Below are 14,053 nucleotides of genomic sequence, written 5' to 3' on the forward strand. Positions count from 1 at the left end.
AGAACAGAACTAGAACAGAACTAGAACAGAACTAGAACACAACTAGAACAGAACTAGAACACAACTAGAACAGAACTAGAACAGAACTAGAACAGAACTAGAACAGAACTAGAACACAACTAGAACTGAACTAGAACACAACTAGAACAGAACTAGAACAGAACTAGAACAGAACTAGAACAGAACTAGAACAGAACTAGAACAGAACAAGAACAGAGCTAGAACAGAACTAGAACAGAACTAGAACAGAACTAGAACAGAACTAGAACAGAACTAGAACACAACTAGAACAGAACTAGAACACAACTAGAACAGAACTAGAACAGAACTAGAACTGAACTAGAACAGAACTAGAACAGAACTAGAACAGAACTAGAACAGAACTAGAACAGAACTAGAACAGAACAGAACTAGAACAGAACTAAAAGAGAACTAAAAGAGAACTAGAACAGAAGTAGAATAGAAGTAGAACAGAACTAAAACAGAACTAGAACAAAACTAGAACAAACAGATTGTCGCAAATATTTTTCATTACATCTTTCTTCGTCTAAATTAAACTCTGTTGTCTTGAATGAAATTAACATAATTGTTAATAACTTTAGTTGTAATAAAATAACAAATTTTATTCTCGCTTTTATTGTCTGTGTTTGATTTGAAATGTCTTTATATGACATTTTTTACACTGAAGCTATAAATTTTATAGCTTTCACACACAAGTATCAAAAGGCTTGGCTTCAATAATGAAACTCTAAGCAAAAAGGAAGTATAAATTAAGCTGGTGTTGAAAAAAAAAAACTTTATTTGAATTTTATTGCAAATTAAGTGTTTGTTGCAATAATACTCACATAGACAAAAACCATATAAAAAAACTTAAAAACAAATTAACATAAATTATTTATAAGTATCAAGTTATTATAAAATAAATCATTATTTAATTGTATTGTTTTTCTCCATATTTACAGACAAATACCACAAGCTTACACCAAAGCCAATGGCACTGCCATACCATTACCCGCCACGGTTATGGTACAAAGACGTTGTCCCCCGGATAAAGTGAGACCTCTACCGCCCACACCAAATCATACACCCTGTAAGTAGTCTAGCACAATAACAAATGAGTCATTTAGTTGAAAATCATTTTATTCTTATTAAAAAGCTTCTTTTGAAGCTGTTGATCTCATACCTTTGAAAACCATTAATGAAGCCATAAAACATCCCTAAAGATTTAAAACAAAATGCGTCTGTTTGTCTGTATGGAAAGGTCTAAGTGACATCATCTCTAAAAAAACATCCTTGGAGATTTTGTCACATCATAAAAAAAACCCCAAAACTGACCGAGATTTCATCAAAATAATATATTAAGGGTTGTTTGAGTTTCAGTATGAGTTGGCTTGATATTTCAATTTATGAAGGGGTTAAATTTAAAAAAAGAGTTTTCTATTAGATAACAACAACATCAAGTTTATATAGTTTACAGCTTAGCAAATTTTTTGTTCTAAAGAAGGGGTCAGGGAAGGCAGGTACACTCTTTAACAATTTAAGGTTTCTTTTGATTACAAAAAAAAACTAGAACAGAACTAGAACAGAAATAGAACAGAACTAGAAGAGAACTAGAACAGAAATAGAACAGAAATAGAACAGAACTAGAACAGAACTAGAACAGAACTAGAACAGAACTAGAACAGAACTAGAACAGAACTAGAACAGAACTAGAACAGAAATAGAACAGAACTAGTACAGAACTAGAACAGAACTAGAACAGAACTAGAACAGAACTAGAACAGAACTAGAACAGAACTAGAACAGAACTAGAATAGAACTAGAATAGAACTAGAATAGAACTAGAATAGAACTAGAACAGAACTAGAACAGAACTAGAACAGAACTAGAACAGAACTAGAACAGAACTAGAACAGAACTAGAACAGAATTAGAACAGAACTAGAGCAGAACTAGAACAGAACTAGAACAGAACTAGAACAGAACTAAAATAGAACTAGACAGAACTAGAACAGAACTAGAACAGAACTAGAACAGAACTAGAACAGAACTAGAACAGAACTAGAACAGAATTAGAACCGAACTAGAGCAGAACTAGAACAGAACTAGAACAGAACTAAAATAGAACTAGAACAGAACTAGAACAGAACTAAAATAGAACTAGAACAGAACTAGAACAGAACTAGAACTGAACTAGAACAGAACTAGAACAGAACTAGAACAGAACTAGAACAGAACTAGAACAGAACTAGAACAGAACTAGAACAGAACTAGAGCAGAACTAGAGCAAAACTAGAACAGAACTAGAACAGAACTAGAACAGAACTAGAACAGAACTAGAACAGAACTAGAGCAGAACTAGAACAGAACTAGAACAGAACTAAAATAGAACTAGAACAGAACTAGAACAGAACTAAATAGAACTAGAACAGAACTAGAACAGAACTAGAACAGAACTAGAACAGAACTAGAACTGAACTAGAACAGAACTAGAACAGAACTAGAACAGAACTAGAACAGAACTAGAACAGAACTAGAACAGAACTAGAACAGAACTAGAACAGAACTAGAACAGAATTAGAACAGAACTAGAGCAGAACTAGAGCAAAACTAGAACAGAACTAGAACAGAACTAGAACAGAACTAGAACAGAACTAGAACAGAACTAGAACAGAACTAGAACAGAACTAGAACAGAACTAGAACAGAACTAGAACAGAACTAGAACAGAACTAGAACAGAACTAGAACAGAACTAGAACAGAACTAGAACAGAACTAGAACAGAACTAGAACAGAACTAGAACAGAACTAGAACAGAACTAGAACAGAACTAGAACAGAACTAAAATAGAACTAGAACAGAACTAGAACAGAACTAAAATAGAACTAGAACAGAACTAGAACAGAACTAAATAGAACTAGAACAGAACTAAAACAGAACTAGAACTGAACTAGAACAGAACTAGAACTGAACTAGAACAGAACTAGAACAGAACTAGAGCAGAACTAGAGCAAAACTAGAACAGAACTAGAACAGAACTAGAACAGAACTAGAAACAGAACTAGAACAGAACAGAATTAGAACAGAACTAGAACAGAACTAGAACAGAACTAGAACAGAACTAGAACAGAACTAGAACAGAACTAGAACAGAACTAGAACAGAACTAGAACAGAACTAGAACAGAACTAGAACAGAAACTAGAACAGAACTAGAACAGAACTAGAACAGAACTAGAACAGAACTAGAACATAACTAGAACATAACTAGAACAGAACTAGAACAGAACTAGAACAGAACTAGAACAGAACTAGAACAGAAGTAGAACAGAACTAGAACAGAACTAGAACAGAACTAGAACAGAACTAGAACAGAACTAGAACAGAACTAGAACAGAACTAGAACAGAACTAGAACAGAACTAGAACAGAACTAGAACAGAACTAGAACAGAACTAGAACAGAACTAGACAGAACTAGAACAGAACTAGAACAGAACTAGAACAGAACTAGAACAGAACTAGAACAGAACTAGAACAGAACTAGAACAGAACTAGAACAGAACTAGAACAGAACTAGAACAGAACTAGAACACAACTTGAACAGAAACTAGAACACAACTAGAACAGAACTAGAATAGAACTAGAACAGAACTAGAACAGAACTAGAACAGAACTAGAACAGAACTAGAACAGAACTAGAACAGAACTAGAACAGAACAGAACAGAACTAGAACAGAACTAGAACAGAACTAGAACAGAACTAGAACAGAAACTAGAACAGAACTAGAAACAGAACTAGAACAGAACTAGAACAGAACTAGAACAGAACTAGAAGAACTAGAACAGAACTAGAACAGAACTAGAACAGAACTAGAACAGAACTAGAACAGAACTAGAACAGAACTAGAACAGAACTAGAACAGAACTAGAACAGAACTAGAACAGAACTAGAACAGAACTAGAACAGAACTAGAACAGAACTAGCACAGAACTAGAACAGAACTAGAACAGAACTAGAACAGAACTAGAACAGAACTAGAACAGAACTAGAACAGAACTAGAACAGAACTAGAACAGAACTAGAACAGAACTGGAACAGATATAGGGCTAGTCTAGTCCATTGTCCACTCTATAGTGTAGTCTAAATTCTAGTCTCTACCTTTTAGTCCAGTCTAAAGTATAAAATTATTCTATCAGTCAGAGTTAATTGCTTTGGCTATGTATGGCTTTCTAATGGCGTTAATATTTAACCAATTTTTCTAGGAAATCCAGGAATAACTTCCTTATATGTCTAGTGTTTCTTTTAAACGGTCTTTTCATATAAAATATTCCCTTCAATTTATTTTTCACCATTTAATTTTTTTTTAAGTAGGAAAATATAATTCTTTTTGTTGACTTTTGCCTGCCACATGTTGTCTTATTGTTTGTTTCTTCCTTGTTTTCTTGCTGTTGTTGAAAGTATGTACAACTTTCAACATATCACAAAACATAATTAATTGCATTTAATGCTAAATCAAACTGGGAATTTTATTTATTGCAACACGAAAAATAAAATTATTTTTTTAAGCTTATGCCTCATGAGTAATTTTTTTGTTTTGTTGGAGCGCAACAGATTTTAAACTGTGTAGGCGCACGTGTAAAGGAACATTAATTAAAACATATTTTAGTTATTCACAAAATGTACAATGAAATCCGCTAATAAGGTAAAAAAGATTAAGTCAAGATATGAAGTAACAAGGAAATAAATAATGTTTAGTTTTAATCATAAGAAAAGGCATTGAAAAGTTCAAATGGGCTTAAGAAGGTTGGTACAACTTGATTAAATTTGCTAATTGGGTTTCTTCTTCTTTCATTACAGCCATACCTGGTTTAGGCAAAAGTGGCAGCGAGTTCAATAGCAGCCGTCCCAATAGTCCACCCTCCAGTAATCACAGTGTACAAAGTTTAAAAAGTGGCAATAATAATGGACTACGACCACCTAGTATTAAGTCGGGTATACCGGCACCTGGAACCACCATTACACCCACCGCTAATGGCCAACAGAAACACTCCATGTTGGATAAACTCAAGCTGTTTAATAAGGAGAAATCCTCTCAACAGCAGCAGCAACAACAAACCACCTTAAATCAAACCAATAAAAATCAAATGCAATCGAAAAGAACCTCCTCTTCATCGGGTTTCTCATCGGCTAGATCAGAAAGATCTGATTCCAGCTTGAGTCTTAATGATGGTCATATATCGCAAATCAAACCACCCACAGTTTCGCTCACATCGGCCAGTAACAAGCGGGCGGACGCGAAAGGTAAACAGTCCAGCCTGCTAAAGCAACAAACCAAAAAGGAACAAGTGAAAAATTCCAGTAAATTAGATAAAAAGAAAAAAGTCCCGCCCGATCTTTGCATAAAGAAGAGTCAGGTATGGAGAGTAGATCGTCCACCTTGAATAGAAGTAAAAATTCTTTATCGCGCACAGGATTAAGTAATGACAAATCAAAGACCTCTAGTAGAACTTCCCTAAACAATAAATCGGAATCGAAGACATCATTAATAATGCCTCCGTCTAAGGCCTTAAATAGTCCCAATGGTACCGCTTTACCCAAACCTATAGCGGCCATTAAGGGCACCAGTAAACTGCAAACAGCAGCTGACAATAAAACACGCCTCAGCAATTCCAATTCTTCACAAGACATTATGATGAAAAGAGAAAAGAGTGACATATCAAACGCACAACAGCAACATCATCATCACATATCGAATCATGCAGCAACTGCAACCAACAATTTACAGCAACAACAACAACAACCACCACCCACACATATCGTTAAACCTGTCAACATGTTGCAGGAAACACAAACCCATAAACCTCCCTACTATGCCAATACAACACAACAGCAGCAACATTTAATGCAGCAGCAACAACAACAACTTTCAACACCTATTCAAGAGCCTACCTACAGCCGTTTGCCTCCTCCTAAAACAGGTTTAGGCACTCCCTCCTCTGTAAGAAAATTGGAATATAATTCCGGCCCCGGTGTACTGCAGCCTCAACAGCATTCTCCTCTTAGAACACTAACTGCACCAGCTGCTACACATTCCCAACCGGTTACGCCCACTACACAACCGCCCTCTTCGCTCAACAATACAGCAGCTAATAAATTCCATACCATACCCTCTAAAATAGTGGGTACTATCTATGAAGAAGATAAACCGGTAAATGTACAACCCATGCGTCCTCTTTTAAGAGGTTATAACTCTCATGTTACCCTACCCACTCGAGGCTCACGTGGCACACATCACTATGTCTCGGAATTTTCCGAGAATGACATCAGTCAAGGCTATTGTAGTGATGGTGATTCTTTAAGATTTAGCAGCTCACGCATGGGTGGCCATCAGTCGCCTTTGCAGGGTTCACCACGTTTTCATGACATCGATAATGGTTATCTATCAGAAGGTAGCAGTGGCATTGGACTACAACAGAATGGTCATGGTAAACATTTCTTAAGTATGATGCGTGCCCGTACTCAACTGCCGACGACCATTGAAGAAAGGTAAGTGTCAATAAACTTGATTCTTTGGCAACATGTATTCCCAGCCATAACCAAAAAAAAAACAGGTTCTTTTTTCTGCGAAATGAATCATTTTATGAGCATGAAAAAGAAACCCTTTCCTGCCACAAGCAGCGATGGCTAAGAATGTAAAGAAATTTTCAAATGATTCATCCATCAAGAAGTTAAATTGATTGTTTGAGGAATTTTGTTTTTGTGCAGAGAAACTAAAAGACAGAGGTTCTTAAATTAGTTTTTAAAATTTCAAAAGGAAAAAATCTTCAGACACTAAACTAGTCTTTAAAGTAGCTGAAACACTAGTCTGTGGAGTAGACGTTAGTTTAGTCTTTAGAGTAGACGTTAGTCTAGTCTTTAGAGTAGACGTTAGTCTAGTCTTTAGAGTAGACGTTAGTCTAGTCTTTAGAGTAGACGTTAGTCTAGTCTTTAGAGTAGACGTTAGTCTAGTCTTTAGAGTAGACGTTAGTCTAGTCTTTAGAGTAGACGTTAGTCTAGTCTTTAGAGTAGACGTTAGTCTAGTCTTTAGAGTAGACGTTAGTCTAGTCTTTAGAGTAGACGTTAGTCTAGTCTTTAGAGTAGACGTTAGTCTAGTCTTTAGAGTAGACGTTAGTCTAGTCTTTAGAGTAGACGTTAGTCTAGTCTTTAGAGTAGACGTTAGTCTAGTCTTTAGAGTAGACGTTAGTCTAGTCTTTAGAGTAGACGTTAGTCTAGTCTTTAGAGTAGACGTTAGTCTAGTCTTTAGAGTAGACGTTAGTCTAGTCTTTAGAGTAGACGTTAGTCTAGTCTTTAGAGTAGACGTTAGTCTAGTCTTTAGAGTAGACGTTAGTCTAGTCTTTAGAGTAGACGTTAGTCTAGTCTTTAGAGTAGACGTTAGTCTAGTCTTTAGAGTAGTCGTTAGTCTAGTCTTTAGAGTAGACGTTAGTCTAGTCTTTAGAGTAGACGTTAGTCTAGTCTAGTCAGAGTAGACGTTAGTCTAGTCTTTAGAGTAGACGTTAGTCTAGTCTTTAGAGTAGACGTTAGTCTAGTCTCTAGAGTAGACGTTAGTCTAGTCTTTAGAGTATACGTTAGTCTAGTCTTTAGAGTAGACGTTAGTCTAGTCTTTAGAGTAGACGTTAGTCTAGTCTTTAGAGTAGACATAAGTTCTGTTCTAGTTCTGTTCTAGTTCTGTTCTAGTTCTGTTCTAGTTCTGTTCTAGTTCTGTTCTAGTTCTGTTCTAGTTCTGTTCTAGTTCTGTTCTAGTTCTGTTCTAGTTCTGTTCTAGTTCTGTTCTAGTTCTGTTCTAGTTCTGTTCTAGTTCTGTTCTAGTTCCGTTCTAGTTCTGTTCTAGTTCTGTTCTTGTTCTGTTCTAGTTCTGTTCTGTTCTAGTTCTGTTCTAGTTCTGTTCTAGTTCTGTTCTAGTTCTGTTCTAGTTCTGTTCTAGTTCTGTTCTAGTTCTGTTCTAGTTCTGTTCTAGTTCTGTTCTAGTTCTGTTCTAGTTCTGTTCTAGTTCTGTTCTAGTTCTGTTCTAGTTCTGTTCTAGTTCTGTTCTAGTTCTGTTCTAGTTCTGTTCTAGTTCTGTTCTAGTTCTGTTCTAGTTCTGTTCTAGTTCTGTTCTAGTTCTGTTCTAGTTCTGTTCTAGTTCTGTTCTAGTTCTGTTCTAGTTCTGTTCTAGTTCTGTTCTAGTTCTGTTCTAGTTCTGTTCTAGTTCTGTTCTAGTTCTGTTCTAGTTCTGTTCTAGTTCTGTTCTAGTTCTGTTCTAGTTCTGTTCTAGTTCTGTTCTAGTTCTGTTCTAGTTCTGTTCTAGTTCTGTTCTAGTTCTGTTCTAGTTCTGTTCTAGTTCTGTTCTAGTTCTGTTCTAGTTCTGTTCTAGTTCTGTTCTAGTTCTTTCTGTTCTAGTTCTGTTCTAGTTCTGTTCTAGTTCTGTTCTAGTTCTGTTCAAGTTCTCTTCAAGTTCTGTTCTAGTTCTGCTCTAATTCTGTTCTAGTTCTGTTCTACTTCTCTTCTATTTCTGTTTTAGTTGTGTTTAAGTTCTGTGATTTGAGAACTTCTGCTTTTTTTGTTTACAATTCAATCTTATTGTTGCGTTTAAATAATATTTCATTTACTTTTTTCTTTCTTTATTGAGAATCCCCTTGATTTCTTTGAATTGTGTTAAGTTTCTTGTAGTAAAGACGTTTTTACATTTTTTTATTGTTGTCACTTAAAGTGTTTCTTTTGATTTCATGGTTGTTAGTAGCAATTTTTATATAGCACGCATTCTAATTGTGTCATTGTGGCATACAATTTAATTAACTGGAACTCTTAAATTTGGCCCTACATATAAAAAAAAAACGACAACAACACACACATGTCTTTATTTTGTGCATATGTTCAAACTTAAGCAGCCATGAAGTTGTGTAGTGGGTTACATTCGCTTTAGCAGTAAAAGTAAAAAGAAATTTTTTTATTAGTCATCTTAAAGGCTGCTAATGTTGAAGAATGAGAAGAAATTGTTACAGTATTGGGGCTATAGTGATGTTAATACTTATAAAAAGACGCTGATAAATATGGCAAAAATTCTTTCCAAAATTTTAATAAAAAATTATGATTATTGAACTAAAATTTTATTTAAATTTGTATTATTATATTGGACTTACTAAAGCTATAATTGAGTTTATGGTGTTGGCTTTGTAAAACATTTTATTTTATTTAAAAAGCTTTATTAGTTTGCAAGTTATGGGCTCTTATAGGAAAAATGTCATAATTAATATCAATCATACGCTGTGTTGTACAATTTTTTTTATTTTTTCTTTATTTGCTTGTTGAACTAGATTTTTGCAAAGATTTTTTTGCTTAAGGAATCTTTAAGGCAAAATGTATTATTTGAGATACTTTGATAAGAAGTTTTTTCTTTTTTTCCTTTAGTTTTTCTGCTTTTACTTTGTAAACAAAAAAATTCCCTTTTTCAAGTTAACTAGATTTCCGAATGATTTTATCTAAAGTTTTATTTATGTGTTAGATGTTGTTTTTAGTATATGTTTTAGTTCGTTTTTTTTTCTTTAGTTTAATAGCTCTCAATTTGCATTTTAACTACTTTAGATAAGAAGTGTCAAATTTGCACTTAAGAAAATTGTTCCTTTGAATAGTAACAAATTTGCTACTTTTTTTTTCCTTTTAACAGCATTTTCTTTTTACTGGAAAGTTTGAATTTTTTTCTATTTTTTTCCATTTTGCCTAAATTTCCTTTTTTTTTGAACTTTTTAAGTTACGTGTTTGTGCATTAATTTTGTTAGATCAGACGTGTTGATTTTGTATGCTAATGAAAATGAATTTGTTAAAATGTTTGGTAAATGTTTTGTATGAAAGGCTAAATGAAAACAAATTGAGCTTAAATTGTATTAAATTTGTAATAATGTTGATGTATTTTTTGTTTGCCTTTTAATTAAGTAAGTGAAATTTTATTACTTTTTTTTCAAAGGAAAGGATTAACTTCCTTATTCATAAACATTTATCAAAGGTTTATAGTACAAAATTTGTATGAAAATTTGATTTATAAACCTTTGATAAAAGTTTATGAATAAGACCCTTAAAATATTTTAAAATTAATTATAGGCTTTATTTGTTTTTGCTTTTTGCTCTTTAAATAATTTATAGCAAAATTTTTTGTTCAAAAATATTTTTTTCATTTTGGTTTTAAATTTTTTTAAAATTTTATTTTACTTTGATATAGATATAGCCTTAAGTCTTGGCTTTTAATAACATTTTGAATTTCTTTTCTATCTTTTTTAGTTTAGCAGTTATGGTCGTTTTTAGCAAAAAAGTCCGAATTAATATCAATCATACGTCCTGTATGAAAATTTTATATTTTTCTTCATAACTTAATGAGTTTAAAAGATTTTAAGGAAATTTTTAAGCAAAATTATAGTTAAATAAATATATTTTTTATATCTTAAGCATTTTTTTAAATGTTGGCTTAATTTCACGTTTTTTCTTAAAGAACAGTTGGGCACAGCATGAGTTCTAAGGTCTGTTACAGACAAAATAACTGTTTCTGAAGCTTTTGTCTAAGAAAAAATATTAAAACACCAAGAAATGCGTAACAGCTAAAGATTTTAAAAGGAAAAAGACTATTGAAATACATAACGTAACGTAACGGAAACGGATGTTTTTATAAGAAAAACATGTATTTCGTAGCATAAATCAAGGGATATGTTGCATTTTCTTAGCTACACACAACCTTCATACTAAGAAGAGAACAAAAAATAAACATTAAGACACATAACAGGATTATTTTAATAAACTGAAAAGGAAAAGAAAGGATATGAAAGAGAAAATAGTATCACAGTTTAAAGTCTACAACAAATTCAACTGACCCCAGACAGTGGCTGGGGACAATAACATCTAAGAATAAGTGTCTGGTATTTAAAACCATTTCTCTTCATTTACATGAGCTGAAAGAAACCCTGACATAACTACAGACTAACAGAGTCCTTGGAAAAAACACAATTTTCACATTTTCCTTTAGATAAGAAGGTTATTATTTATTAGGTGTATTTTATACCAACATATTATTGGCCTTAAAGAAATGTAATCAACAGTTAAAATACGGCAAAAAAACTATTAAATAAATCATGTTTTTAAACTTAATAAAGGTCCTTTCTCTCTGTCCATCCATCCTTCCATCCGTCCGTCCGTCCGTCCGTCCGTCCGTCCGTCCATTCTTCTTCTATGGTAAATACCATTTGATTTTTATCAAGGTATTAGTTAGAGTTTCTTCCTTTACTGATTTCCTTATGGTTAAAATTCAATTACCTGGTCTTTTTCGTTAGAAATAACATACTCTAAACCAATAGACAACAGATAGATAGATAGTACAAGACATCAAATCGTTGTAAGTATAAAACGTGTTAGAATTTCAAATTACAACACAAATGCAGAATAATAAACATAAGCTAGAGATAAAATTTATAGCATACGTTTGGGGATTTAGTATAAAAGTAAAGTAATTTAAAAGCAAAAGCCTTGTTGAAAATATATATTTTACAGGAAAACCAATTTTATAAATTATTTATAAGCAATTTTAATTATTTTTATACAAGCTATAAACTCAAATAGGAAAATGCTTGCAAAATTTTTAATCAGTTTAAACTGTAATTTAAAGTACATAAAACTGTTTAAGTAAATATATAATATTACTAAAACATTCCTTCAATAATGTCAGAAATCTAACTAATTTCACCAAATAAGCAAAATATATATACAGGGCGTATGATTAATATTAATTATGACTTTTTTCATCTAAACTTTAATTACTCCAAAACCAATTAAATTATTAAAATGCTTGTAACTGTAACTAAAGTAAACATTATATCATTATGCAATTGAAACCGGAATTTTGCTACCAAGTCCATATTAAGTTTTTAGAAAATTAAAATCTGTTCTAGTTCTGTTCTAGTTTTGTCCTAGTTCTGTTCTAGTTGTTCTAGTTCTGTTCTAGTTCTGTTCTAGTTCTGTTCTAGTTCTGTTCTAGTTCTGTTCTAGTTCTGTTCTAGTTCTGTTCTAGTTCTGTTCTAGTTCTGTTCTAGTTCTGTTCTAGTTCTGTTCTAGTTCTGTTCTAGTTCTGTTCTAGTTCTGTTCTAGTCTGTTCTAGTTCTGTTCTAGTTCTGTTCTAGTTCTGTTCTAGTTCTGTTCTAGTTCTGTTCTAGTTCTGTTCTAGTTCTGTTCTAGTTCTGTTCTAGTTCTGTTCTAGTTCTGTTCTAGTTCTGTTCTAGTTCTGTTCTAGTTCTGTTCTAGTTCTGTTCTAGTTCTGTTCTAGTTCTGTTCTAGTTCTGTTCTATTCTGTTCTAGTTCTGTTCTAGTTCTGTTCTAGTTCTGTTCTAGTTCTGTTCTAGTTCTGTTGTTCTGTTCTAGTTCTGTTTGTTCTAGTTCTGTTCTAGTTCTGTTCTAGTTCTGTTCTAGTTCTGTTCTAGTTCTGTTCTAGTTCTGTTCTAGTTCTGTTCTAGTTCTGTTCTAGTTCGTTCTAGTTCTGTTCTAGTTCTATTCTAGTTTTGTTCTAGTTCTGTTCTAGTTCTGTTTAGTTCGGTTCTAGTTCTGTTCTAGTTCTGTTCTAGTTCTGTTTAGTTCTGTTCTAGTTTGTTCTAGTTCTGTTCTAGTTCTGTTCTAGTTCTGTTCTAGTTCTGTTCTAGTTCTGTTCTAGTTCTGTTCTAGTTCTGTTCTAGTTCTGTTCTAGTTCTGTTCTAGTTCTGTTCTAGTTCTGTTCTAGTTCTGTTCTAGTTCTGTTCTAGTTCTGTTCTAGTTCTGTTCTAGTTCTGTTCTAGTTCTGTTCTAGTTCTGTTCTAGTGTTCTAGTTCGTTCTAGTTCTGTTCTAGTTCTGTTCTAGTTCTGTTCTAGTTTGTTCTAGTTCTGTTCTAGTTCTGTTCTAGTTCTGTTCTAGTTCTGTTCTAGTTCTGTCTAGTTCTGTTCTAGTTTCTGTTCTAGTTCTGTTCTAGTTCTGTTCTAGTTCTGTTCTAGTTCTGTTCTAGTTCTGTTCTAGTTCTGTTCTAGTTCTGTTTCTAGTTTCTGTTCTTGTTCTAGTTCTGTTCTAGTTCTGTTCTAGTTCTGTTCTAGTTCTGTCTAGTTCTACTCTAGTTCTGTTCTAGTTCTGTTCTAGTTCTGTTCTAGTTCTTGTTCTAGTTCTGTTCTAGTTCTGTTCTAGTTCTGTTCTAGTTCTGTTCTAGTTCTGTTCTAGTTCTGTTCTAGTTCTGTTCTAGTTCTTGTTCTAGTTCTGTTCTAGTTCTGGTTCTAGTTCTGTTCTAGTTCTGTTCTAGTTTCTGTTCTAGTTCTGTTCTAGTTCTGTCTAGTTCTGTTCTGTTCTTTCTAGTTTCTGTTCTAGTTCTGTTCTAGTTCTGTTCTAGTTCTGTTCTAGTTCTGTTCTAGTTCGGTCTAGTTCTGTTCTAGTTCTGTTTCTAGTTCTGTTCTATTTCTGTTCTAGTTCTTTCTAGTTTCTGTTCTAGTTCTGTTCTAGTTCTGTTCTAGTCTGTTCTAGTTCTGTTCTAGTTCTGTTCTAGTTCTGTTCTAGTTCTGTTCTAGTTCTGTTCTAGTTCTGTTCTAGTTCTGTTCTAGTTCTGTTCTAGTTCTGTTCTAGTTCTGTTCTAGTTCTGTTCTAGTTCTGTTCTAGTTCTGTTCTAGTTCTGTTCTAGTTCTGTTCTAGTTCTGTTCTAGTTCTGTTCTAGTTCTGTTCTATTCTGTTCTAGTTTTTCTAGTTCTGTTCTAGTTTCTGTTCTAGTTCTGTTCTAGTTCTGTTCTAGTTCTGTTCTAGTTCTGTTCTAGTTCTGTTCTAGTTCTGTTCTAGTTCTGTTCTAGTTCTGTTCTAGTTCTGTTCTAGTTCTGTTCTAGTTCTGTTCTAGTTCTGTTCTAGTTCTGTTCTAGTTCTGTTCTAGTTCTTTTCTAGTTCTTTTCTAGTTCTTTTCTAGTTCCTTTTTCTAGTTCTTTTCTAGTTCTGTTCTAGTCTGTTCTAGTTCTTCTAGTTCTGTTCTAGTTCTGTTCTAGTTCTGTTC

The 14,053-nt window shown here is 33.3% G+C and overlaps 1 protein-coding gene across 1 annotated transcript in view; it reads left to right on the forward strand.

The window, feature by feature from the left end:
• Positions 1–14,053, forward strand: part of LOC119600958 (protein sickie-like) — a 191,936-nt gene that overhangs the window by 37,991 nt on the left and 139,892 nt on the right. Inside the window, 3 exon segments of the mRNA XM_037951562.1 lie at positions 963–1,090; positions 4,857–5,366; positions 5,369–6,545. Coding sequence (XP_037807490.1) covers positions 963–1,090; positions 4,857–5,366; positions 5,369–6,545 — 1,815 coding nt within the window.

The sequence above is a fragment of the Lucilia sericata genome, unplaced genomic scaffold (genome assembly GCF_015586225.1).
Source record: "Lucilia sericata isolate MDLA Ls3-8-SP2 unplaced genomic scaffold, ASM1558622v1 Contig000130F_arrow, whole genome shotgun sequence".
Lineage (NCBI taxonomy): Eukaryota > Metazoa > Arthropoda > Insecta > Diptera > Calliphoridae > Lucilia > Lucilia sericata.